Source organism: Epinephelus fuscoguttatus, linkage group LG21, assembly GCF_011397635.1.
Source record: "Epinephelus fuscoguttatus linkage group LG21, E.fuscoguttatus.final_Chr_v1".
In the NCBI taxonomy this organism is placed as follows: Eukaryota; Metazoa; Chordata; class Actinopteri; order Perciformes; family Serranidae; genus Epinephelus; species Epinephelus fuscoguttatus.
The window spans coordinates 25,815,781-25,843,661 of record NC_064772.1 but is presented as its reverse complement, the minus strand read 5'-3'; the positions used below and the strand labels follow the sequence as shown (position 1 = coordinate 25,843,661).

General features: G+C 41.9%; 1 protein-coding gene across 1 annotated transcript in view; it reads left to right on the top strand.

Moving 5' to 3' along the window:
* LOC125882294 (trichohyalin-like) overlaps positions 1–27,881 on the top strand; it is a 118,227-nt gene that overhangs the window by 46,629 nt on the left and 43,717 nt on the right. The window contains exons 8-16 of the mRNA XM_049566083.1: positions 1,935–2,054; positions 11,663–11,830; positions 14,415–14,594; positions 22,187–22,270; positions 22,625–22,792; positions 22,963–23,046; positions 23,792–23,959; positions 25,928–26,158; positions 26,321–26,551. Of these exons, the coding sequence (XP_049422040.1) occupies positions 1,935–2,054; positions 11,663–11,830; positions 14,415–14,594; positions 22,187–22,270; positions 22,625–22,792; positions 22,963–23,046; positions 23,792–23,959; positions 25,928–26,158; positions 26,321–26,551 (1,434 nt within the window). The remainder of the gene's footprint in view (positions 1–1,934; positions 2,055–11,662; positions 11,831–14,414; positions 14,595–22,186; positions 22,271–22,624; positions 22,793–22,962; positions 23,047–23,791; positions 23,960–25,927; positions 26,159–26,320; positions 26,552–27,881) is intronic.

Genomic DNA, 27,881 nt, shown 5'->3' with positions numbered 1-27,881 from the left:
TATAGCTGTAATGACATTAGGCCGATATGTTGATTATACTGTCGGCAAACAGCAGCCCTGCTGATTGGGTTAGCATATTACCCTATATCACATCTCTCCATTCATCCCTGTGCTTTTTTTTTTTTTTTTTTTTTTTTATTGCCCTCATTTTTCCAAATCACTTCCCACTTCCCCAGTTTCCTGGGCGAGGTTCCAGGCTATGCAAGCAGGTGATGTGGAGTAATATGATGATAGGAAGGCACAACAATGCAAGAGAGGAAAAGCTTAAAAAAAAAATACAGAGAGCAGCTGTTGTTGCACGTCTGGATGCAGGACAAAGCCCAGTGATTGGGAAGCAAAGTGTTAACTTATGTGCAAATATAGGGGTTCATAAATATTTGATCACAGCAACAAAAACACAAATGAGCACAGGAGGGTGTGTGTGTGTCATGGTTTCTGGTCAGCATGTGTTTCGGATAAGGATGAAGTAAAGGGTGTGCATATTGGTGAAGAAAAATTGGGTGTGATTTAGTGGAGATCCAGAATGAGTAAGGGGGGGTGGGGTTAGGGAGGCAGGGAGATATTTCAGAGTGGGCTACTCAGATTGTTAGAGAGAATGAGATTTCATTTGCAGCTGGGACATTGAGTGATGACACCCACGGTGTGTGTCTGTCTTTGTGTGGGTTTGTGTCCACATGTGTGCATGCGATAGTGCCTGTGTGTGTATTTGCACACAGAATACACACACACACACACAGAGTTATATATATACCGTATATGTGTGTGTGTGTGTGTGTGTGTGTGTATCTATATGTATTGTAAAACTGCAGAATTGCTCCTAGGTATTTCTTCTGTGTCAGTTCCCTCTTTAACACCAGTCTCTAAGTGGTAGTGGCAAAAATCAAAATCACTGTAAAACACACTACAGCAGTATAGATTCACCCTCTTCTCCCTGTACACACAAACACAGTCTTTATTATAAACTAGCAGGAAACAAACACCACAGGCAATATCTGTGTCACGGTGAAACAGAGACTTTTGGTGCTGTTAAGCCCGCGACACGATCGTGTCTAACTGTCATGATAGGAAATTTCCCTGCAAATTACTAATGGTGTAATTCGATATTTGCACCACACTCGCAGGTAATGATTTAGCCATGCATAGCGTACAGTTGGACACACACAGGCGGTAAATGGAAAAAAGATAACAATAACAATAACTCACATCAGCCGTCCCTAATATATAGGCTGCTACACCTTGTCATGGATATATGACACTTGGAGAAAAATGAACTGTGGTTATCTGGAAATTAAAAAAGGGACTGATTTAATATTCAGCAGTGGCTGAAGGGGCTGGGGGAAGGGAAAGAAGGGCGGACCTATGGATCGTGGGGGGGAGGGGGTGGAAGCGATGGAGATGGAGGAAATTAATCAGTGGTATCATCTCCATGGGAGTTTAGCTAACCACCGACCTCAGCGCTTTAGTCAGCCTATGAGGGAGCTCCTGCTGTAGCTGCTGCCATAACAAACCAAACCCACCAAATTACCATGCATATACATTTTTACACAAAGACACACACACAGAGATCACACATCAGACTTATAAGCCCACCGCCTTCAGACAAGCCCTGTGTCAGCAGAAGTCCCACTCGGCTATGTTTGGATGCGTTAGTGTAATATATATGCATATAATCTGTGTGTTCTGTCCATCTGTATGTGTGTGGCCAATATCTGTGTTGTCTAATGTGTGAAAAATCAAAACATGGTAAAAATCTTTTTGCCCTTTTATTCATTCATAAAATTATTCATTTTGCTTCAAATGAGAGTGATTCCACACAATGTCACTAATAATCATTTGTCTGTCAATTTTCACATCTGAGGGTCTTTGAGTGAAAACAACGCACATGCCACTTTGTGTGTGACGGTGAATGAATCTGAACCATGACTGTGTTCCAGGCCGAGGCCAAGATGGTGTCTTTAAGGGCTGAGCTCAGCGCCTTGTTTGAGAGAAGGATGGAGGAGAAGGAGGCGAGGATTGACCAACTTACTGGAGAGCTGAGAGAAGCGAAACGAAAGGTAAGATTGTCATGGTCAAGGTCAAGGTCAACTTTATTTATATAGTACATTTAAAAACAACCAGAGCTGACCAAAGACAGAAACACAGGGCAAACAAACAAAAACAATATGTGGAGTCAAGATGTCAAAGATCAGCTCACATTAAAAGCCAAAAAAAAGTACGTCTTCAGCGGTCTGAGCAGTTCTTATCTGCATGGGTAAACTATTCCAAAGGTTCGGAGCGGCCACCTCTGTTTTTTAGTCTAGATCTAGGGACATCCAGCAACATCCAACTGGATGACCTCAAAGCTCTGACAGGTGTGTGGATGCGTAAAAGCTCACATGAATAAGGAGGTGCTGTGCCATTTAAAACCTTAAAAACAACCAATAAAATCTTAAAATGAATCCTGAAGCAAACAGGAAGCCAGTGAAGTGAGAACAAGACTGGAGTGATGTGCTCATGTTTTCTTGTTTTAGTTCAAATCCGAGCAGCAGTATTTTGCACTACTTTTGGACTGTATGTGGCCCCTGAACTTAAACAGCTCCTACCTTTCTTGCATTTCACACAACACTTAGAAAAAATTTGAACATCCACAAATTCCGCCTCCTTCCGAAGTCCCAACCCCCTCCTCCTGCACCTCCACTTCCCTCAAAAGGCCTACTCCCCCCTCCTCCATTACGTCCTCGTTACGCCCATGATAGACGTAGGCGTTGGCAAGGTAACGTTAGATACACGGAAGAGGAGCGCAAGTGTAACGTTACAACAAAGACAGTCAAACGTAACCCCAGAGTTTTAAAACTCAACGGGAGTCAGTGATGACTGATGAGTTTTAGAATAAGGTTACAGTGCTAACATTAGATAGTAGTGTTAATGTTACCAGTAAGTGGAAACACACAAGGAAGATAACGTTAATGTTTCAGAGGCTACGCTACAGTAGGCTAACGTTAGCCATTAGCAACTGGATGCTGTGTTGTCATATAATGTCCTGCACAGTCAAAGGCAACCCCGGAGCTTTGAAACTTACCTGGGGTTAGTGATGACTGATGAGTTTTATAATATAACGTAAACGTTAACGTTAGATAGCACTGGTGACTGGCAACAAACAAGGAAGAGCGGTTATGTCTGTCGGAGGCCTCCACGTGGGGAAGACAGACAAGACAGGAGAAAACTCCGACCAATCATTGCATTCGCACCGAATGCAATGATTGGTCGGAGTTTTCTTAGAACCATATGAGAATGGTACAATTATGAGTTTTTATCTCTGGTGGAATTCACTTACATTTTAGTGTGCTATCAGCTTATTACTAGCATTTTAACCTAAACAAAGAAAAGCGTAAAATTTCCAGAAAGGTAAGTGTCGCTTTAAATGAGTTTAAAACCTCTGACCTAAAGGAAAACTTCACCCATATAATGATCATTTGTACATCAGTTAGTATGTCGTGTTACCTTGAATTCGTCAAGACAACTTTGTTTTCTCGCATGCCTCCACTAAAAAAGAAAATCTTGATTTATTGATTTGATCGGGGGCCACGTTTAACAGCAGCAAAACCATATCAAGACATCTGTTTACAAACTCTCACACAACTGGTGCAGTATAATCCAAGTCCCATTTATGCAGTCGTATACCCAGTACTTCACAAACACATGCATTTTGGCTAAAACCCTACAATTTAAATGTGCTCTCTTCAAAGCCAGACTCCAATTTGCCCTCCAATAATACTGCCCTCCAATAATGATACGTTTTTTTTTTAGAGGAAATGCATGTGTTTGGGAAGTTCTGAGAATACAACTGGATAATTGAGACTGCACGAGTTGTGTGAGAGTTTATAAACGGATGCTTTGATATTATTTTGCTGTTGTGAAACAGCAATCAGTGAATCAATATGTCCACTGTTTTCCATGGAGCCATGTGAGAAAAACATAGTTGTCTTCATGTATTTCAGATAAATTGATATAACTTATTAATTTACAAATACGCCTTTGATTTGGCCTCTAAAAAGTGGGCGGGCTTTGAGTTTAGCGTAACACAAAGCGACAGTGGAATCGGCTGCTGAGCAGACTGTTGGCTCCAAACACATTTTCCTCACTGTTTGATCGTGAGGAGGACAAGAGGGGAATAAATGAATTAGATGTCAGCCGCATAGTTTTGCAAATAAAATTAAAGTTTTTGCACACTGATATCCAAACACACATCTCTTTCTAGTACAGTTTCTTATGACCAGTGTGGCTAGCAAGTTGCCTAAAGTCTTGTTTGTTAGGATGAACTTTTGTAACAAGAGATAAGTGAACAACTGACACAGGTTCTTTCAAGCTCTACACATGCAGACTTTTTTTTGTCAAACACACACAAGAACCAGCATGAATGTACAATATGATGTGAATGTATAATATTGAAAAGCTCTGGAGCAAATCAGGAATTGTATTGCATCGTGCCGCTTTGGCTAACATCGTTGCTTGACCCCAGGGATTCTGTTAGCTAATTTAAGTACGCTATCATAGCGCTTCAATCAGTTTTCCTCCCACCTATTTTATACCCTTTTCAATTATACAGATTACCAATGCTGCTACAGCTTATTGAGCTGTACTTTTGATTCAAAGGCACACTGGCCCATTGAGGCACGAGAACTGACAGGAGTGCGCACACACAAACACACAAAGTACACACCACTTGATCTGCATATCATTATGCTTTTGATCGAATGCCAAGGTTTCGCCGAGAAAGACATCAGAGTCAAATGGAGCGAACATGTACACACAACACCTGTAGGATTTGTGTGTGTGTGTGTGTGTGTGTGTGTGTGTGTGTGTGTGTGTGTGTGCCTGTGAGAGAGGCAGCTGTGAAATCTGCACCTGTTTAATTGAATTAGCCTCGTTAATGTATTCACACCGGCTGCCAAAAAAGCACGGCTTTAACGAGCTCGTTAGACCAATTAGTTAATTAATTGTCTGTATAGCAGCGGCTTCCCAAAGAGCTGCGTCTTCATTATCTGATGGCTGCCGCCTGTTGGATCATTGAATGAGAGCTGATAATGCATTGCTGTCACACTGCACTCATGGCTGTGTGTGTCTGTGTGTGTGTGTGTCCTCAAATGTCACATATTTCTTCATATATATATCTGTATATATATATATGTGTGTGTGTGTGTGTGTGTGTGTGTGTGTGTGTATACTGTATGTGTAGTTCTTCCGGGTGCACGTATGCTTGTGTATATGCATTTGTCTGTCTGTGTGTGGTATGCTCAGAATATGGCGGCCAATATCAGTGTGCATATTGCAGTGAAAGGTTATGTGGGGGCCGTCACTCCCACAGGTAAAGACAGAGCAGTCCTCCTAGCCACTTTCTAATCTCTCTTTTATTAGAAGTTAATATCTCGCCTGCTCTTTCTCACTCCACACTCCCACCTGCTTAGAAATGGCCCCGCTTCATCTTTTTAATTCAATTATATTAGCCACCCTCTCTCTCTGTGCCCATAACTCTGCAACTCACATCTCTCTCTCTCTCACACTCAATCTCTCCCTTTTTTCTGTCTTTCTTTCTGTCTCTTCCCATCTCACCCCTCCTTCCTTTGTCCTCAAATGTTCCATTTCTATTTGTAATCCTAGATGGAGGATAGACTTTGACCAATCAAGGATTTGCGCAAGCCGTTTCTCCCTTTCTCCTCTCGTCCGCCTCAGTGGCAAAAACATATGATGGCTAGGAGGGGAGAATAAAGGAGAGGAGACAGGAGGAGGCGAGGGGGGGTGCAGGAGCTGAGGGGAGGACCCCAGGGGTGAAACCTTAATTGCTAAAGTAATGAGACTTGATCAGATTGAGGTTTCTCTCTCAATAGGGACTCTACTAATATGAAAGTCTAGGGCTTAAGCACTAATTTGAAATAAAATCAAAATCTGATATTCTTTCTCCAGGACTTACAGCCAAGGTCCTATACTCCCCCACTGGAGAATTAAGACTTCACACAGACCACATGGGAACTTTTAATCATCTCTGATGGTGGCAGATTTGGGGATGAGAAAAGTCCCCGTAATGTATTAATTATGTAACAATATTATGGAGTTCTGAAAGTCAGCGGCGTAAAGACCTTGGGCTATAGGAGGGATTTTGACAGGCATTGTGATCTTTAACCAGCTGCCTCATGGATAGATAGCAGTGACCACACAGTGGGTGGGATTGTGGAAAGTGCGTCATACTGTAAGAATATCTGAGAAAATCTTCATCAGAAATTAGAATCGATAATACAAATAAAAATATTACAGGAGCAGTAACTATCTGACTGTCACAGCTCTGAATATAGCACTGGTAATAAAACTCAAGACTATCGCTTCCACCATGAATAAATAGCTAAACACTGTACGCCACCAGCTGCCTTTTTAGGAATCAAATTCCAGTCAGAAGAATCAAAGTCCCACATTATACATCAAATTACATTGCCGTACTTTGTTTTCCTGCAGGCACTTTGCCATGTGGCTGCCATTGTGGCAATATTTTCACACACTGCTGCATCAGCTATTAAATCATTCATTGTGCTCACTAGCTTTACTTAGCCAGAGCTAGCTACAGAAATGAATAACATTATTATCCCCATTTACCCATAATAGTCTTCACATGCAGTTGGACTCTATCATTTGCTTACCAACATTATTACTTTAACAATCCTGATTTGACACATTAATTTAGATAAATATACATATTTTTGGCTGAACATTTGAAACTTAATATCTCAGACTTCACTCCAAACAGATACAAACATATTTCACATATTATTTTGCTGAATACAGTCCCATAAGGTGAAACGGCTACAAAAATGCCAAAGCAATGAAGTAACATATTGTGTAGCTTACCTGACACATTCAGTGAAGAGCAAAACAGGATTTTTGCAGGCCGTTCTCATCCTCATGTCATGAAATACTGATGCATTGTTACGCCCCTTGGCATGTGATTTAGCACCCTTTAGCATCTTTAAACTATCTCCAGTTTACTCCAATGTAAACCCATCCGAGGCAGTTCTTGACGCTGAGAGCAACTGATGTAGTATAAAGAGCAGGAAAATCTGCGCAGGACGGTCAGGAGATGAGGTGAATGGGTCAAACAAAACAAGACTTTCATCCAGGAGACTGCTGTTTGTGTCAAGCACCCACTGTATTTCCTTATCACCAGTGACACAGGGGGAAGTCTCCATCTCGTTTATTGCTCAGAGTGGGGTTGCATGCCGACATTTTCAGAACGAAATAGAACAGGCTGCAGTTAGCGTCTCTCTTCATGGGATATTTAAAAATAGTGGGTTTGTGCATTTAGTCCTTCTCAGGCAAGCTCAGGGGTTTAGTGTTGCTGGAGCCCACAGGAACGACGTTCCGTGATGCTTTTTTCTTCTACATGTGAGGATTAAAATAGATGCAGTTCACATGACCTGGTCGGAATTAATACACATAAATGCTTGAAGATCCACTTATCACTAAAAGTGTATGTGTATAAAAACTAAAGTAATGGTCAAAGCTGTCATATAGAAATTCAAGGTGTGTTGATGGATTCACATCGCCAACTCATGCACTGAGTAACATAACAACTAAATGTTCACACTTAAAAGTTGCCGGTAGTCAGCCCAGTGAATTAAGGTATTTTTTCTCCAACTACAGCTGCTGTGGCAGCAAAACATCCTTAATTTTATAGTTACAGTCTGCCAATATATGTAAAACTCTCCATGGTATGAACAGTGGTTACATGAGCCTCAAAACCAGCCACAACTCAGCCGTGTGCAGAGTGACCGTCTGCTACTGACCAATCAACAGACTGCAGTGTTCACAGCTCCACCTTTTAGTACCAGATCTGTGTGCTAGGTACCCCAACAGAGGGGGGACCAAAAATGGGGACGGTACGGAGTGGTCCCATTGGTACCATCCACAACTTTTCACAGTGGAAATGGAAAAAAACGCACCGAACTGAAGTGTACTGGACTGCTTGGTGGAAATGGGGCTAAAGTGTTGGTATCTGATGACCTGGGAATAAAAAGCAGTCAGTTAATAAAAATGCCTGATCGGGATTTAGTTGTGTAAATGTCTGACCCATCCGGCATGCCTTCTGCTTCAGCAAAATACTGTAAATGATTCTGTTACACATTTATTCTTTACAGAGGAAACTTAAACCAAACAAGCACTTCTCATGGTCAGTGTTAGAGACCAAATAACTCGATAGTAGATACTAATTTATTTAGTCATTCAGAGGAAAGAAAGTGCATCTAAAAAAAAGTAAAGCTATAGATTGATGGTGTCACTTATAGAAAGATTTGTCTGTAATATGTGGATATACTGTATACAGTTTCTACTGCATATAAAGTATCAACATGAATCATAGTCATACAGTGCAGTAAAACAGTTACATGGGCTGCATTTTAAGAGATATCATTGCTTTAACTTGGTTTAACACTGATGGTGATAATATTTAAAATGCGTAGAAAATGGGCCCTTTTGCTTCATAATCATTTTTCATCTGGAATCCCTCTTGCACTAGTGATGGGTTACCATAGAGAACATGAACTTTTGCCCACTTATGTAATGTGTTGAACTTGGCTGAAGCTCTGAAATTCACACCCTATTGTCTCAGTTTTGTAAAACTTATTTTATTTCCCAATAGTCACATTAAAATTGGTGGAATATCCAGATAAAAGAGTAATTTTAATTCAGTGTCGCGGTGCTGGCTGCCCCATTGCTTATAATTGTTACCATCCATTAGCCATGCTGTAGATGAGTTAACTGCATAAAAGGCCACCTTTAGCTCGCCATTACAATAGGTTGGATGATATATATACTGCGTAGTGTGGTGAGCTCACTGAAGGAGGCAGGGGCGGGCTGCGCTCGTGCCAAGACACAAGTCTGGAACCACAGTCTGCTGTTAGAGGAGGTGACAAGAGAGCTTGAGAGAGATCAGAAGTTAAGAAAGATACCGCACTACAGATACCCACCATGTGTGTGTGTGGTTATATCAGCATGTGGTCCTCCTGTCTCTCAGATCCCAAACCATCCCGTCTGACACACTTGCGTATGCACGACATGTATGGAAATGCGCTTGAAAGTGTGTGTATGTGTGTTGACTGTCTGTGTAGCCTCCGTACTAATCTAACACAGGGCTCATTTAACACAGTGCTAATGAATAGAGGCTTTGATTTGGCTCAGGGTTCTGAACCACAGGCCCACACACACTCACATTCATGCACGGGGTGAGGAGTTCAACCACTGTCTGCTTCCTTAGAAATAATCACTCTCTGTCCCCCCAATAATTACTCAAGCACTAATGTATGTGCAATAATAGGTTGTATTTTGTTGTAGTTTTCAGGTCTACATAAAAACCATTATGTGCTCTCTGTTGTTGTTGGTGATGAGTTACAATATTAATTTTTGAGGTTGATGAAAAGAATAATACCAGTTTTACATGCTGCTATAAATATCACGTAACAGTGGTTAGACTAGAGTTTGAACATTTGTCAAACAAAATATCAGAGACTAATGGACCTCACACAAAACATGATAAATTGTTGTTTTCACATGGAATTATCTTTAGTACATCTGCCAAAAGCATTGTTGGACAGACTTCCCACAGTGATCAGTTAGAGCTGGTGCTCAAGAGACACACAAGAGACTATTACAAGATGTTTGGCAAAAGATGTTTTTCTGTGCTTATCCAATCTTAGCTTTTTTAGTGTGTATAACATTTTTACAAAACTGAAAAAGACAATGTGACTGTTTCTGTGGGGGGGGGGCTACCATAATGGTCACTGACCGAATGTAGAGGTGAAACCATCTAAAAACACTGACTATATATAAAGATGGAAGACGCGTCTCCACCTCCTCGAACTTTACAAAAATTAAGTCAAAATATTCCAGATACAGGTGCTGCCACCTTGTGCTGATTAGGGGTGCACTGATCCGATATCTGGATTGAATATCGGCCCTGATATCATCAAAATAGATGGATCGGCTATCAGAAAATGCAACCTATACCTGAGGCAATCCTTTCCCTTTAAATCTCTTGTGATACGAGCTACGTGATACGTCATGGAGTGAAGGAGAGAATCTGCTGTGTGGAGGTATGTCACACTATTTCAACTGCTGTTGCACTTAGGAAAGAACTGTGTAGTCACCAATGCCTGATGCCTCTAGTCTTTTCTGTTCTACGTGTAAAGTGTAGCTTTTTAGGTCAACCATGGTATTGGATCGGCATCGGGTATCGGCTGATACCCAAAGCCACAGCATCGGGATCAGTATCAAAACTGATAAAGCTGGATTGGTGCATCTCTAGTGCTGATGACGTCAAGTTTTCATCATGCACCTGTTCAACCCAATAGTGAGCAGCGCTGTTGATTGCAAGCACACCGGTTGGCATGCAAAGCCGTCAATCATCAGGTCACACCCCCTTTTGTAGCATCAAAGAACTAATTAAAACCAAAATTAGCAGAAAATTGAACACTTGAACATACATCAGAGGGATAAGACCTGAATTCACAGACACAAAATCTATTTGATGCTTACTTTGATACTTTAGTGTGACCCATATCCTATCTGCTAACATGAAGGCGATGAGGTTTAAGACCTTTACTGTAGCCGCTGTAGCTGCCAGGGTGTGTTCCAATACCCATACTACCATACTATTTAGTACACAGGAAAAAGATTTAGCATATCCCAATACATAGTATGTCAAATGCAGTCTGCCAAAAATTACCAGGATGTTCAACTACATCTGGACCAATTTCGCATGATGCAAGCAAGCATGCTTTTCTGGCTGTTCTGACCCACAATCCTCTGCACAGCAGACGATACGTCACATCAGCTGAGCCACAAATAGATGACTGTTGTTTGACAGCTGATTGATAGCTCTCAGATGTCACAATTACAAATGACAGAGTAACCGATGACCAGTTGAATAGTATTAATAGGAATACTGACTGTTTAACAAAATAATCATGAATATCTCAAACAACAAAAGTACATAACAATAAAAATAACAATGTCAGATGTAATCTAACTGTCACAAATATAGTATGTTATAATCTACAATCTGTGCAGTTATAACTTTAAAGTTAAACTTCATACGTCACAAAGTAACAACAGCAGAGCTCTCCGGGTCGATCTTCGTCTCTGGTGAACTTGGTTAGTGGCGTTTGTTTTATCTCCAAGGTAATGGATATAAAAGCAAGAGGTTCAATGTTCAGGGCGTTATGTTATGAGACAGTAGTATGTCCCGATTTTGTCCATACTACATGCAATCGTACGTACTTAAGGGCTGCTGCAGTACCTACTAAAAGTAAAAAGAAAACGAATGCGTTTCGGAATGCACACAATGTTTTGGCTTCACTTGTTGGGGAGCTGTTATGTCGTCCATCTTTATGTGCAGTCAAGTGACAAAAAATATTAACAATAGTGTCAGAAATACGTAAGTTTGATATAAAATGTATGGAGAAACAAACCTTAATACAAAACTTACATTTAACTTGCTTAATGTAGCTTACTTTTATTTGCATCTTCAGTGTTTGCATAACCACAGTGCAAGTAAAACCTACACACTGTAGTCTTAGTGTGTACGTATATGTACAGTAATGTATAGTACAGGCTGTTCTGTTGTGCATGTGTGTGTGTGTGTTAGATGAAAGACAGAGAGGAGCATGTGAGGCACCTGGACCAGGATGTGGTTGGTCTGCGAGCCACACAGGACTCTCTGAAGGGAACCTTGGCCATGAAGGAGAAACACACACAACAGCTGGTCCAAGACAACGCACAGCTCAAAGAAAGCCGGGCTTCACTGCAGAGCAAAGTAGGTAACACACACTCTCTCTCTCTCTCACACACACACACACACACACTCACACACACACACACACACAGGAGGGGAGCTCTTCTTAAATAAGGAACAGAATTGGGCAACCTTCTCTAAATCAAATCCAGTCAGGTACATCGGGGAATTCTCCTCATCTTTTACTTCCTTCACAGTTAATCATCCGTCCTTCTTCCCCTCCTCCTCCGCCTTCCCCCTCTCGCCCTCTCTCCATATTTAATAACTCATCGCCACCATCTTAGCTCCGCAGAGGGTTGGCTCGTTGTACAATAAAGAACCATGTTCGTGTGAATATCACTTAGCCAAGAGAGGGAGCAAGAGTGGGGGAGGGGTTAAATGTTGTTTTTGTTTCTTTCTTTTGTCCGTTCATTATTTTCCTCCTCAGATCATCCTTTCTTTCTTGTCGTCTCCCTTTTTTCTCTCTCATCTCCCTTGTCCGGTCTCGCCCTCGCCCCAATGAGAACCAATGGTAATGTATGGGAACATTAAAGAGTCATACGCATGATGAATGGAATGGCCTTTAGGTTTCTCTCGTTGTCCTTTTCCCGCTCTTTCTTATAATTCTTTCTCTTCCTCTCTCTGTCTGGCTTCTACTGTATTTCTTTCTCTCTCCTTCTTCACCCCCTCCTCGCGCCCCCCCTCTAGGTATATCAGTGTGGCGCGTGGCAGTGATGTGTTTTAAGCTTAAATTAACCCATTTACTGTGTCCTTGACCAAGCCAAGTCATTCATCTGTTACTACTGTTTTAGTGGTGCGGCTGCCCAGGAGCCAACTAAACAAAGTATATTCAACATAAAAGCGCATTAGTTACTTGACTTAGGGAACACTTGAAAGACTCTCTTAAAGGCTGACTTTATACCCTTACTTTTCAAACACTAACTCAATTTCCCTGTCACCTTACTGATACCATTACTGTGCTCTGGAGGTGGCAGCAAGTTTAAACGGCCATTTTAAGACTGTATTTGTTTTTGTGCTGGTGCTCACTTTGCATGCTCTGTGTCACGGGTTTGAATCTAGTTCAAACTGCTCTATTTTTCCTTTTCTTTTACTGATATAATGTCTGTTCATAGAGAGAATGTTTGATTTAGTTTGCCAACAAAAGCAGCTACACAATTTGCAATTGACTTAAAAGCTGATAGAAACAGGCTAACAGGAGCTCACTTACTGTGTGCCGACAAGATGCGCTGAGTGGTAATAGATGTAACAGTATTATTTATACTTTTACAGCTCTATCAATTATACAAAAGATATTTAAAGAGATATTTCCAAGATCAGTAGTAAGTGATACCAGGGCAGCATGGTGGAGCAGTGGTTAGCATTGTTGCCTCACAGAAAGAGGGTTCCTGATCTGAACCTAGGGTGGGGGAACCCTTTTGTGTAGAGTTTGCATGTTATCCCTACAGTATGTCAGCATGGGTTTTCTTCGGGTTGTCTGGGTACTCCGGCTTCCTCCCACAGTCCAAAGACATGCAGGTTATTTGGTGACTCTAAATTGCCCATAGGTGTGAATGTGAGTGTGAATGGTTGTCTGTCTCTATGTGTGAGCCCTGTGATAGTCTGGAGACCTGTCCAGGGTGTACCCCAAAGACTGGTAGTAAGTGATACTGATACCAATAGATTACTTCCTTTGATACCTTTATTTTCTACATAATATTTCGATACCTATCATGAGAGTGGTGGCATCCAGTTGCGTTAAATGTCTCCAGATGCCACAGGCATGTAGCACAGTCGTTTTTTCAAATGTTTTGGAGCCATCTTGGCTCTATGAACTGCCAACTCTGTCAAATATCCTGCGCTTGACTTCCCTGTACTACAGACTGTATGGCTTGTAGCTGCTATGGTAGTGGATGAATCAAAGAACGCTTGCGTTGATTGGCTACATGCAAAACCATGCAAGTAGTCATTTATTCCTACATCTCTCCAAAAAAAAGGATCGAATGCAGAAATTATTTGACTATTTCTACACTACCTGGTACTGGGTTATTTTGGATGATACCTTAAAGGTATCGAGCACCAATACCCAGCCGTAGTGTACATGAGATTGGCAGCGTTATTTCGGTGTACATATGATAGAGAAATGTGTTTTTTAGGGAGCCATGTTAATAATAGGACATCCTTTCTCTTTTGTGAGGTGGATCAAATAGATAAAGGACCACAGCTCTCTGTGAGCCTTGTCCTAAGGTTTAAGAAGCTGTAGTCTACAGTTAGTGTCTGACGACTTTATGATGTGTAGTCGAGCACTTTTATTGGTCCTGAGTCAAAGCAGTAACTGTAGGGTTCCCCAGCTTGGCACAAAGCCTTTATGATGTTCCTTTTCACTGCTATGGAGACAGAGCGGAGGCAAACGTCCCTAAATTATACTTTCATCTCCTCCTGCTTGTATCTTGCTGTAACGGTTCACCCATTCTTCTCCTTGTGTGCCTCTCCTCCTCAGCTCTCACTACAGCTGCCCGCCTGCCTGCGACTGTTCCTCTCTCAGCCTTTGGAGGAGGTTCAAACCAGACATACTGTACTTATTCTTCATCTCTCTCCCCTTCTTTGTATCTCTGCTCTCCCCACTCAGTTACAAACAAGTGAGCGCATGTTGAGCGACATCAGTGAAACCCTGGATCAGACCAAAACCAGCCTGGTCGCAGAGAGACAGCAGAGGCAGCAGATCCAGGACCAGTTGCACCACGCCAACAAAAAGATGGAGCATCTGCAGCAGGAGATAACACACGTGCGTCACACCGCTGAAAAGAAGGTAATTGGTTTCCTCCTCAAGGTCTCCGTTCAAATATTACTTTATACATTCTTGCAAAAACTTTGCTTGTCCAACTTTGCCATTTTATTGTGACACTCAAACTGAGACTTTCCTGTTGTTGGCCGTGCAGTGGTGACACTGATACATTATCAGCGAGTTCATTTGCTTGCAAGGTCAAGAAACATTTTCTGCACAAAGTGGACAATGTCAGGAAGAAATGGTTAAACTGAAAATATGCAATTTCTACAGGACGGAGATGAAATATAATATTCACTTTAATGTAATGCATTGTCTTTTCCCACAATAGGGCTGATAAGAAGGGTCGCACAGGTGAGGGATTCATTTAAATATTCAATTTTCAAATGTAATATTCACTGTGACAGGCATTGTCTATTTCTACAATGGTGCTGATAATAAGGTTTTAGATAATGGGTAATGGGATGTTCTGATATTTAGAGCCTTATTAAAAACACACACTTTTGACGAGGACGGACTCGACATAAATTTGGATTGTTCTGCTAAAATGGGATTTTTTTTTTTTTTTTACCACTACGACTATAGTAAAACTCAAAAAGCACATGTTCATATGTTACGTTGCTACTTAGACCTTTTTATGCTCTGCCTTTTTTTGTGATATACCACAAGGATACATAAGTGCTCAATGGTTTGTATTTAACCTTCAGATAGCCGGGTTGGAAAGATAATGTTCACCGAGGTTTTGGTGCATTTGAAGAGTGAACAAACAACAACAACAAATAAAACACGTGAGGTTTAGTCCTTTCACTGGACAGCCTCTTCAATGACTCATCTCAGAGTATTTTTAGGTTTAAGGTCAGGATTGCGTTGTCTATCACCGAGGCTATTGTTCCAACAGTCTCCATGTTTACAGAGCGCGCATTCAAAGGACTACATGCTCTGTAGCTCGTATTATATGACAGTAAATGGGCTCCTGTAAGATAACATATTTTATTAAGGTTCAGTATGAGGCATTTAGAGCATTATATAGCAGCAAACAACTATTTGCTATTGAAGAATATAGTGGAGGAACAGCGTCCTGAGCTTAAAATGACGTCACGCTCCCTCTATGTATGTATGCATGTATGTATACCACTTGCTAGCTCATCGCTGCTGCTTTGCACTGCACTCATAAGGCGGTTGCTGCTGATATCGGAGCAGCATCGTCGCACAAGTGTAGCGGCCAGCCCTACAGTTCCCCCTGGTTGACACTGTTAGCTCTGTCAGCACTGTTACCGTTGTTCAGCACTGTTCATGATGTTAGCTGCTAGCTGCCAGCCCAACTAAAATAACCCTGAATTTCACAGAGCCTTTAAAAAAAGAAGTTCAGAGCATTTTTTGACATCTTGTAATTCCCTCTGATGAAGTGAACACTATTCTTTTGTCACTGATTGGTCAAATCATCGCTTTTTTATTATGTAGTGGATGTACAGTGCATGTAATTACTTTCTGTCTGTGTGCATGTGTGCACGCGTATGTGTGCGGGGTTGTGTCTTTCATGTTTGGATTGGTTAAGTCAGCGGATGGACCATTACACTCTGTCCAGGGATCTGGTTTCTGCTCCACATCTGGCCCTGCTTTGTGCACCAAAACTGTTCTCTCTCTGATCTATTACAAGCCTCGCTCTCTCACACACACCCACACACAGACACACACACACACACACACATGGACATACACACACACAGCTTTGCATTCACTCGTGCACCCTTCACTCCACCATTGTATGGACAGTGGTAGAAGTAGGTATGTGTGTATAAAAAGAGAGTGTCTGCTCCCACTTGAATATACTGTAAGTGAAAGTGAGAGAACTTTTGGTTAAGTATTTTCCTCTACAGCGCTAAATGTCCTAACATTAGCACAGCTGAACAAATACTGTCAACACTCTCCTTCATCTGAAATGTACTCTGCTGATTCACTCACTCTTACACTCTCCCCCTCTCACTTAGGCTTCTTTGCTCAAAAGAATAGGAAAGCAGTTTGCCTTTTCTGTGGAGAATGAGTAGTCCACTTACTTCTTTTTTTTTTTTTTTTGATCTAATTCACATAAAAAAGCTTGGAAGTAGACAGGGACATGGAGTAGATCAGAGGATATACTGGTGTGACACGAGTGCTGGGGGGAGCGGGGTATAGAAATCAATCCAAACATGTTTCTGTATTTCATTTTTTCCTGTGTTATCATTTCTGTCTCTTCTTGATAGAACCGTCAAGAAATAACATTTGAGTAAACAGTGATTTTGATATTCAAAACATCTACAGTCTAGTTACAATCAGCTGTTGAATGTTGTTGTGGAGAAAAACAACCAAAACTGACATGTGGAAATTCACTAAATAAAAGCAGATGTTTGTGCTTCTTTTGTGCAAAAATAACATTTTTAAGCACAAAATCCTCCGTAATGTCTTTTTAATCCCTCATCCTTTATTTATCTGAATCCCTTTTTTACTTGTTCTCCATCTCTATTCATAGCTCCCTCCATCTCACTAACTCGCACACATCATCATCATGCAAATGGCTACATGTTGCTGCAGTCTTTAACATGTGGTTAAAGTGTTATACTCATTCAAACTCCCCCCACTGAGGGACTTGAAAGTAGTGAAGCCATTAACGTGACAAGGGGCTTTGTCTCAGAGATGATCTGAAAGAACCAGAAGTCACTTGCATGGTTCTCTGGAGGTTTCTCTTTTGAATGTTCAGGTCACAAATGTACACAGGAGGGAGAAAAGGAGGGGATGAGCAAGACAGATGGATGGATTCAGTGTGAGAAATGTGGAAGATGGGGGAGAGGTTGGAGGGTGTAGGGAGTAAGGGAAGTGAAGATAAGGGGTGATATCCTCTGATCCAGCGGGTTGAGTTTTCAGCTCACAACAGATTGGGCTGTGGCCATGAAATTTGCGATAATTACAGCCACAAAATGTGGTTGTTGCATCTGAGACCCTGTTTACACTTGGTTTTAAAATGTGTCCAATCACAAGTGGACCTGCACTTGCACTTGTATAGCGCCTTTATAATCGTCCAACCACTCAAAGTGCGTTTTGTCACATTCACGCACTGGCGGCCGAGGCTGCCATACAAGGTGCCACCTGCTACTCACTGTTTAACAAGCTCAAACACCAATGGAACAGCCATCAGGAGCAGTTTGGGTTTCCATATCGTGCTCAAGGATACTTCAACATGTAGACTGCAGGAGTCAGGGATTGAACTTCTGATCGTCCGATTAGTGGACAACCCATTCTACCTGTGAGCCACAGCCACCCCATGTGGACAGCACTAAATACAAGTGTACATGACCACCAAAACACATTGTCATCCGATCACTCAAAGCACTTGCTGATGTGGTCTGGGACCACCACATATCTTTTGTAGTGTAAGTGCTAATACGTCCTGATGCGTCCCCACAAGGATGTGGTGGCTGCTCGATCAGGCAACCAACTTGCCTACATTATGGCAAGTTGGTTGCCTGATGGTCCATCTTTTGTCATATGGAAGGAGACATGTTGGATTCTGCTGCGATATTTCCAGCTGTACCGACATAACCACTAACATGACTGGGGAGAGAGTGTAGACGTAGTTACTGTGTGTGGGGCCCTTTGTGGGAGTGAGGTAGACAGTGAGACCACAAGTGGTCAAATGGAGACGCGTGATAGACACAGGTGTGAACAGCGATGTGTCTCAACTGTCCACCTGTGTTCATATCATCAAATCGCATTTAAAATCCAAGTGTAAACAGAATCTTAGTTTTGTTCGGCGACGTTGAAAAGCTTTCTCAGACCAAAAAGCAGCCTTGCCATGTGAAAGCTAAGGGCTGACCCATCACAATCATCTTTTTTAAATGTTTGATTTTGAATACACAAGTGGGAGCTAAACTCAAATCTGCATAAAGACCATTCACACACACAAAAAAAGAAAATGCTGGAAGTATTGAGCATTTTTGTTCCATTTTGCTGTGGCGTGAGAGCTTGTTGTGTTACTCATTTTCAATTCTATGTGCTTGCAGATGCTGCACGGAAACAAGATCTGCGAACGTTAGTTCAATGTGTGATGTCCAATCATTTTGTTTATTGTTAACACTCCGGCACAGTGTGTCTCCAGCTCCCCCACTGGGACTCCAGTTTGAAAAAGTATACACTCATAGTTCTTCTATAAAGCACATTGAATATAAGAAATTGCATATTATTTGAAATGGACTAAGGGGGGGCTGATGGGGAGGAAGAGCAAACAAGACTGAAAGGAGACAGAGAGAGCGGAACAGTGGAAGGTAAGCAGCATTGTGGAAGGTTGTTCAAGCCTTCAAGGTTGGATTTGGACAAACATTGGTCCTGCTCACAGTGCTTTACAACCATCAGAATAGCTGACTGATTTTTCTCTCTCCCTGCGTTCTCTCTTGATCTCTCTTATTGCTCATTTCTTTTCTTGCCTTGCCACTTCTCCCTTTCATCCCCTCCGTCACCACACCCCCACCCCCAACTGTTCAAATATTATTTCTCCCCCTCCTGTCGTCCTCTCCCCCCTTATTTCTCCCTCTCTTTATCTTGTCATTGCCTGTCAGTAGGGATTCTATCTGCGCTGAGTGTTGTGTGCGTGCGAGTGTGTGAACACATTGAGACTGAGATACACTTAAGAGCTCATTGATTTAAAAATACCTTCGATATTGGAGGTCCCCTCCCGCAGATTCGTTCAGAAGCTTATCACACACACGCATAGACATCCACGTAGAGATATGCATAAACCAAAGCTCCACTCCAAAGTTTCTCCTTAAACTTTGTGATTGACCTAGTTAGCGTGTCGTTTTGACAAGTTGTCTGTTTTGACACGACATCCTCCGGTGTTTATCAACATCCATTTTGCCTATCACACGCTCACATTGGGAATTCACGTGCACACACGCACACACACACACACACACACACACACACACAAAGATAAATCAAGCTAAGATGTAAAAATTGGCAGGAAGTAAGTGTTGTGTTTGCTGTGGTTAAGTGGAATAACTTGTATTTGGAACATTAAATTAATGCTCGCAATCTTTTTTTGTTCTATTTAACCTGATGTCAGCTGAATGCAAAACGTCCAGGGCATTACCTATTTAAAAAAGTCTTTGTGTGTTTACATGAGCATGATGTAGCTGCTACGTGCATAGCAGTGCATACAGTACCCCCCCCTCGCCATAGCTCAGGTTTAGTGTGTCTAGCGAGGCTGGCCGCTGACAGCCAGAGGTGAGAGGTCAAAGAGCCAAGTTAACTCCATCAATCCCCCAGGACAGTTACAAACGAGCCCTCAACTCTGGTCAAAACAATCCCTGGATCATGCAGGAAGGACAGGAGGTGGGGAGGGATGGAGGAAGAGAGAGCAAGCATGAAGGACTGTGTGTATATATAAATCCAAAGAAACTAGTGCTGTGTCTCACATTGGGTACTTCTGTTAGTACATGTGCTACACCGTGCATAGTTTGCAATTTTTTACATGGTAGTTTTGTCTCAAATCAAACATAGACATTGTGCACTTAATGGAAATGACCATCCCAAGATCTGTCAGCTTTTCTTCTTCTGTGCGGTGAAATGCATCCCAACATTTGATGAACAATTGTCACTCACCAAAACATATGCTTGCTGTATCTGCTTGTTTGCTCACTTAGCATCTTCTGTATTTATTTATTTATTTATTTATTGTATCTAAAAATGAATGTGCTCTCATGGCACGTCTCTATTTATATGAATGTCCGTGGCTGATACTGGCTTACTCTATGACCAGCTGATCTATTGAATTTTACGAATTGTTACAACTTGTCAAGCACCTGACCACAAATCTACAAAAATTTTCTACAGTGAAGATGACAATTTGATATGAATAAACACCAAACGTAATTTATGCCAATCAGTTGATAACTTCCGCCTCAACAGATGTAACGCCAGTGCCCGATTATAACCAGTAGCTAGCTGGCAAGCAAATGTTAGCATTCATGTTATCGTTTGTAGTACCAAATTACGTATATTTACAACTTGTCAAATACCTCACCACAAATTTGCTAAAATCTTCTACAGTGAAGACAACAATTTAACATGCGCCAAACACCGAAAATTCATGCCATCGTCCTTAGAATTTCCGCCACATACATGTAACATCAATGTACGATAAAACCATAGACTGTATAAAATAAAACTAGTAGCTAGCTAGCAAGCTAACATTAGCATCCATGTTGTTGTTTGCAGTACCACATTAGGTATATTTACAACCTGTCAAGTATACCTGACCACAGATCTACTAAAATCTTCTACAGTGAAGATGACAATTTAATATGAATAAACACCAAATGTAATTTATGCCAAACAATTATATATATTTCGCAAAAACACATGAAACGTTAATGCCCGATGTAACTAGTAGCTAGCTAGTGAGCAGATGTCAGCATTCATGTTACTGTCTGCCGCAACAAATTATATAGAATGACCCCAATAAACAAACTGACGGATCATTTCCGATGACAGTATATTCATACACATGCATGTTTGTACAATGCCTCAGTGTTCACCATGCGAGTTGGTCGAAATTTTACAAGTCTGAAATTTGTTTGTGGTCCTGCCCTTTCTGCTACGTGGGCAACATGGCAACCATGGACAGTCAGAAGTGTTCAACATTTCACACTCAGCTTTTTGATCATTATGAGTGCACCATCTGGGTACTTATAGTGCACTGCATTTTGCCTTACTTCTTAGTATGAACACACTCATTTGCGTAGTCATTTTGAGACACAGCTATGTCTCCATCAAATGTTTATACAAGTGATATATGTACAGTGAAAATTAGATTTAAACTTCTGTTTTTAGGTTGTGGAGTCGGTCTTATCCTCATTTATTCAGTATATATCCTGTATGTTACAACAGTTCAGTGCCCTGAGTCATGGGATTTCCTCTCTTCAACCTGTCGAAGCTTAAAGGAACGTCTCAGCATCTTGAGAAAAAAAATTGTCAGACAAGTGCTCACAAAAATATCCCAAAATATATCAAAAACCTATTCAACTCAAAATAGACAGCACACAGTGGCAGATATCTGGCCATTCTGACTGACCTCAAACAGAGCCAAACTGTGAGAAAGCACAGACTCAGTGAACACAGACAGAAGAGATAAGGAAAAAAAAGTCCAAAATATTTCCCCAGCAAACTTGTGAGGCATCACACCCACATGCAAGCACGTGCAGACGTGCGCACACACACGCATTTGGCGTAGAACTGAAGAGGGTAATTAGGGAAGGTCACCAAGGAAACAGACAAACACAAGCAATCGTCAGACATACTGTATACTCAAGAGAAGCATAAACAACCGTCATCCACCCACCACTGCCGTGCCTTTAAACACAAGTATGAAAACAAGACTGGAATATTTTATCTCAAGTTTTGTAAACAGTGACCTAAGTTCCCCTGCTTCCTGAGATACAGTTTGTGTTGGCAGTGATTGAAGGAGATGTGATCCTTAACATCATGTTAAATCGTCAAAGCTTGATCAAAAAGAGCATCCACTCTGCAATTAAAAAAAGCATCATCCAACATCCTTGAATCCTGAAAAATGTGCTTTTGTTTTCCAGGTTCAGAAGAGGGAGATTAAGATGTGCACACTGGTGAAGGAGCTCGCAGAGACTAAAAAGCAGCACTCTGAATGTCAGAAAGAGGTTAAAACAGCAGCTTCATTATTCACCCAAATGATGATTGAAAAGTATTTTGCTCATGATTCATATTAATGTTAACTGTGTTAGAAAGAACATTTAATTGTTGATTCCGCTGTCAAAGAAATGCTGAACATTTTTATCTGATAATGGAATTCAGATTCAGAATCAACTTAATTAAGCCTTTGTGTGTTGCACATTAGATAATGCTGAGTGGGTTTAGTGATCCTCTAATTGATATTTTATTACCTTCGCATGCACGGGTGTTATTTAAAGTTGAATATTTTTTTCATCGTCCCAGTGTGGGTGTTGGGAAGTACTTCGTGATTGAGCGGCTCAATTTTATTGCATGTTTCCCAGTTGCTCCGACGAGAAGAGGCTACGGAGAAACTGCGCGGGGAGAGGGATGAGCTGAGAGCCAAGATGGAGGACGGGAACAGAGAGCTTGTCCACCTCAACCAGACCAAAGAGAGACTGGAGGCTGACTTGGCTCTGAGCCATGAGAAACTCCACACCTCACACCTGGAGGTCCATCTCTATGTCTTTTTGTTCATGTGTTTGTGTGTGCACATACATACGTAGGTCAGAGCAAAATGTTGTCAACCAAATATTTAACTAAAGGAACATAATAAAGGCTAAAATGCCAGCATACACAATTTATTGGTGCTTACTTTGAAGTGTATTATCTGTGTGTTCAGGTTCGGAGCAGAGATCAGTTGATTCTGCAGTTAAGATCTGAGATGAAGACAGCTGAACAGAAGCATCAAAGGACACAGGAGCAGGTGTGGTGCATTGTTTGTGTCTGTATGTTGATTTGAGCTTTGCCTATCATTTATATTCATTCATGTCCTTATTATGAGTTCTCTGTGTTTTGTTATTGTTTGATTTCAGTTTTTTTGTGTATATTTTCATGTTCTAAGTTTGTATAGTTTACAAAAGATCATACCTGTCTCTTTTAATATCGCTAATTTTGCATCTTCCAGCTGTGTTACATGAGAAAAAGGTTCAAGATTTTATTCCATTTTTTGGATTTTAAATTTGTCTCAGGGCTTATATCCAGTGCTAGGTAGTACTACAAGGGTTTTAAACCTGTCTTTTTTGGTTTTTCCTTTCATATGCTGAGGCTAGGTTGAGTGAGCACCCTTGTGTGTTTTTTTTTCCTCCAACAATGACCTGTTTTACACCCACAGAGTTGCACACATCCACTCAAGGGAAGTGCCCAAACCAGCAACAGTCTTCTACAGTTGGCTACTGAGCAGCTGCATTAGAGCAGTGGGAGGCGTAGCACCTTGCTCAAAGGCTCCTCGAAAGTCGGAGCTAAGGAAAGGGGAATCGTTACTCATTCATGTCTGCCGTGCCCACATTTTCCCAGCTGGTCCTGAGACTAAACTGGGAAACTCTCTGACTCAAGCCCGATTCCCTCACTTTTAGGCTACTGCCGCCCCCTCGCTGTCTTTTCTGTCTGTCTGTGTGTTCTTTGTATGCCTGCATTAAGTTATCCCTTTCCCTCTCTTTCCTCTTGCTCAGGTGGCAGCACTGGAGGGTGAGGTGAGACACTTGAAACACGCAGTTAGAGGACACCAGGAAGAGGCCCGTCAGTTTAGCGAGAAGGTCAGAGATATCGAGCGCCTTAAAGACCAGAAGGAGAAAGAACAGCAGCAGCTGCATGATCAGCTCCGTATTGGTCAGCAACAGGTAAGGAAGAATTCCCTCTTCTCCTCTTCTCCACCGCCCCTACAGGGGGATCTATAGATCAGTTGAACTCTGACCTGGAAGCGGTGAGACAGACTCACTGAGGAGCGTCCTGCTTCACAGCCAATTGAAGCAGAATGGCTCTTAGCTCAGCCAAATCTGGAGCAGGCTGAAGGACTGAGAGTCGGAGGTCGCAGAGCTCAAGGACAGTTTAAGTCAGCAGCACATAGCCGCAGAGAAGGCAAATCTATTGTGCGTTCAGCTGTCAATCAGATCCTTGATCCTACAGAAAAACAATCTCTGGTGTTAATCCAGTGAACAAAATAAAAAGAAAAATCAGATGCTCTTATGTGTTTGAGTGCGAGTCATCTAAATGACAGTGGACAATCAAGTCAGTCTTTTGCTAAGAACAGCAAACTGGCCCGTTTGCAACTGACAAGCTTCATTTCGCAGTTTACTTGTTTACTTGATATATTACATATATCCCCATAAACAACATCAACAAACAACACCCTTTGTTTGTCAATCCAATCAGATCCAAACATCAATACAGAGGGGAGAAGATCGACGCAGAGATTAAAAAAGAAGACGGCGAGAATAAAGTTACTATCAGCTGAGGGTCATCTTGGGTAGTCATGTGACGGCAATGAATACCCAAACAGCAGGCCAAATGAGGGTCAAAGCGATGTTCTTTTTATCATACTTAATGAGGGCTGTTTGTTTCCACGGAGCACAAGCTCCTGATTATGGTCACAAGAAAGCCATGGTGTTCCCATTAAGCCTCGTTACAAGGCCTTTCATCCAGAGACGGAATGAAATGCTAAATCCACCATTAGTGTTTGGACTGTTGGGTAGTGGACACATGAAAGGGAAGGAAATACTATGACAGAACAAGTTAACACATGCAGCTTTAATAGGTAAAGTTGGCATGTGACACCTTACTTTATTTCGTGTGTGTGTGTGTGTGTGTGTGTGTGTGTGTGTGTGTGTGTTTCACAGTGGGACTTTAAAACTGTTACCTTGGGTAACCTTGGGTAAAGCATTCACCATCACACTCGAATAAAGTCGAGTGTGCATGGGCTGAGTCAATGGTTTTAAACAGTCCACACACACGCGTGCATACACCTACACAGGTTGTTCAGTTTTTGACTCTCAAGTAGAGAATGGGTGTTGATGGCGCCCTCCTCTCCTCTCCTCTCCTCTCCTCTCCTCTCCTCTCCTCTCTTTTGCACGAGCAAGTTTTCCACCCAGTCACGCTGCTTTTTCACCCAGTGTTAGTCCTAGATGGGCCCAGCTAATCCCTGGTTAAACCGAGCTGCGGCGAACCCCTGAAATCTAACTAGTTGGCTGTCATTAGTTGTAAACCCTCGTGTTCTGATCCAGATTACAGCGGGATTAACGTGGATGAACTCAAGATGAGTGTTAGAGTGGGTTTAACTTTCTCAACCTCTCCCCTTGAAAGGTGAGCTACGGTAGGATTCCTTGTGTAACACCGGGATTAAGCCTGGTTTCACTTCCTGGGTTCCCCTTTCATTATGAGCGAGGTTACTGTAGAGCAGCACATTATACTGCACCGTGTCAGACAAACTAGCGTCAAGTGTCAAGTACACTGTATCCTGATTGTGTAGCATTAAGATGATGATGGTTTTTGTCAGTGTAAAAGTTTCTGCAAGCCTCTAAGTTTATTTGGTCTTCTGTATTCGTGCATATGTTGAGGCTTTCTACCGCTTTGTTTGTCAGTAACTTGCAACACATTAAATCAGCAGCTCTCCACACTTTCACACTTGGCAGCTGTTCAGTCGATGTTCTCGAGAGCACCTATACATGAGGGGAGTCAAAATCCTACACTCCTTTAAAATATAACAGTGGCTCGGTCACTCGACCAAACCTTCAGGCTACAGCTGTTCCGCTTAAACAAAGAGCCGAGGTCTATTCTCATCAACATTTCCATTTCACCGCGTTTGCTTTCAGGTCGAGACATTTGACGGGAAGCTGAAGAAGCAGGAGGTTGAGATGGAACTTCTCCATCAGCAGCTGAAAGTAGCCAAGGAGGAGCTGGAGGATGCCAGTTTACAAGCCCAGGAGCAGAAAGAAACAGTAGCCATATTTAGACAAAAGTACACAGCAGCAATAGAGAAGGTGCATAGGGTGCAAGGGCAGGTGGAGCTTTTGGAAGAGGAGCTACAGTATTCACAGCAGCAGGTAGATCATAGTTTCCAGTAATACAGCATATTACCATTATTGTAGTTTACTTGCTCTGCACCTCTAAGGAGATTTTATCAACTCAACACCTATTCTACATTTATACTGAACAGTTTTCATTGCAATCCTGTGATTTGGTATTTCCTTATGTTTAATCGGCAGCTAAGAGAGTCCCGGTTAGCAACACATTCAGTGAAGGAAGACCTAGCTGAGATGGAGCAGCGCTACCAGGAAAAGGTTGGCCAGTGGGAGAACTCGCAGGAGGCTCTCGACCAGTTGACGGATGAGCTCCAAACCAGTCAGAATCTACTGAGGGAGAGTCAGCAGAAAGTGGACCATATGAAGGGCCTGGTCGGATCCCTGCAGGAGCAAGTGGACACACTCAAACAGCAGGTCAGGACAAACTTTTACACGTTACAGTAGCACAGGTAGAAACAACAATGACACAGGCACAAATTCAGACACAAATACATATGGATGGATTATGGGACAGGCCTACGAGGCACAGGCCCAGGGGTCCAAAGTTTCACTTGGCCTTCACCTGCAAAGTTTCACTGAAATGAACATGTACTGACCAGGAAGAGCCTCAAAATGACCTCAAAAAGAGGACAAAGAGGTCCAAAGGAACTGCAAAGAGACACAAAATAACTACAAAAAGGGACAAAACAACCACAATGACACACTAAATGACTACAAAGAAGAACAAAGATCAACACAAATGATCTCAAACAGATACAAAACCACAAGAAAATGTGGAACTACAAAGAAATGCAAACAGAGGCCAAGCTACCACAACATCTGTGTCTGGCTCCCATGTTAAAGAGATGGTAGGGCTCTTTGCATGTCTGTGCCCAGGGGCCCATTGTCTCATAATCCACCCGTGGCAATATACACCATCCTTGTAATATTTTTATATAACAATCAATGAAGCTGCTTTGAAGATGATCAGTGGAAACATACGCAGGTGACATAACCGGACTAGTCACCACTGGGGGCAGTCTTTCATTTCAGAATAAGAAACAAATACTGTTTCAGTTTGACAGTGGTTGTATGTATTCTTTAAGGATGCAGCTTTCACGTGACCTCACCTGAGTTCACAACCAAGAAGATCAGGATTACCAGCGTGACGTTAAATGGGTGTCTGAATTCTTGCGTGAGCTCTCCCAGGTGCTTGGCAGCTCCATCAGTGTTGTGTGAGGGCATGCATGGGCCTTTGTGTGCACGTGTTATCGCACGCATGTGTGTACAAGTGTGCGTTTGTGCATGTGTGCACCGGCGTGTGTCACTTAATCTTTTCTCCTTTTTCTTTCTGTTTTATATTTACTACATCAGGCAACAAATGAATCATCTTTATTACGGAGAAATTTAATTTGGATGAACTTAACTGCTGCCGCCAAGGTCAGACGGGCAGAATGTCATTTTAATCCAATCAACTTTAATCTGTTGGTTATAAAAGAGTTAGGCTGTTGAAGAATGGCTGTATCTCAGGCCCTTTATTACACTGGCTAATGACTTTGATTGTGAGGCGCCTATCAAGAGGTTAGGAGTTCTTGTGGAGCTTCACGTCCTGCTAATTCTCTACCTCGTGCCACTGTTGGGCTCGGCTAACCCTAAAATCACTAATGTCTTCATTTCCTGTTTACAAGAAAATCTCAATTGAAAGAAAAAGTGAATTACTTTTAAAATTTAAAAAAAAAAAGATGTAAAATCATTGTGCAAGTTA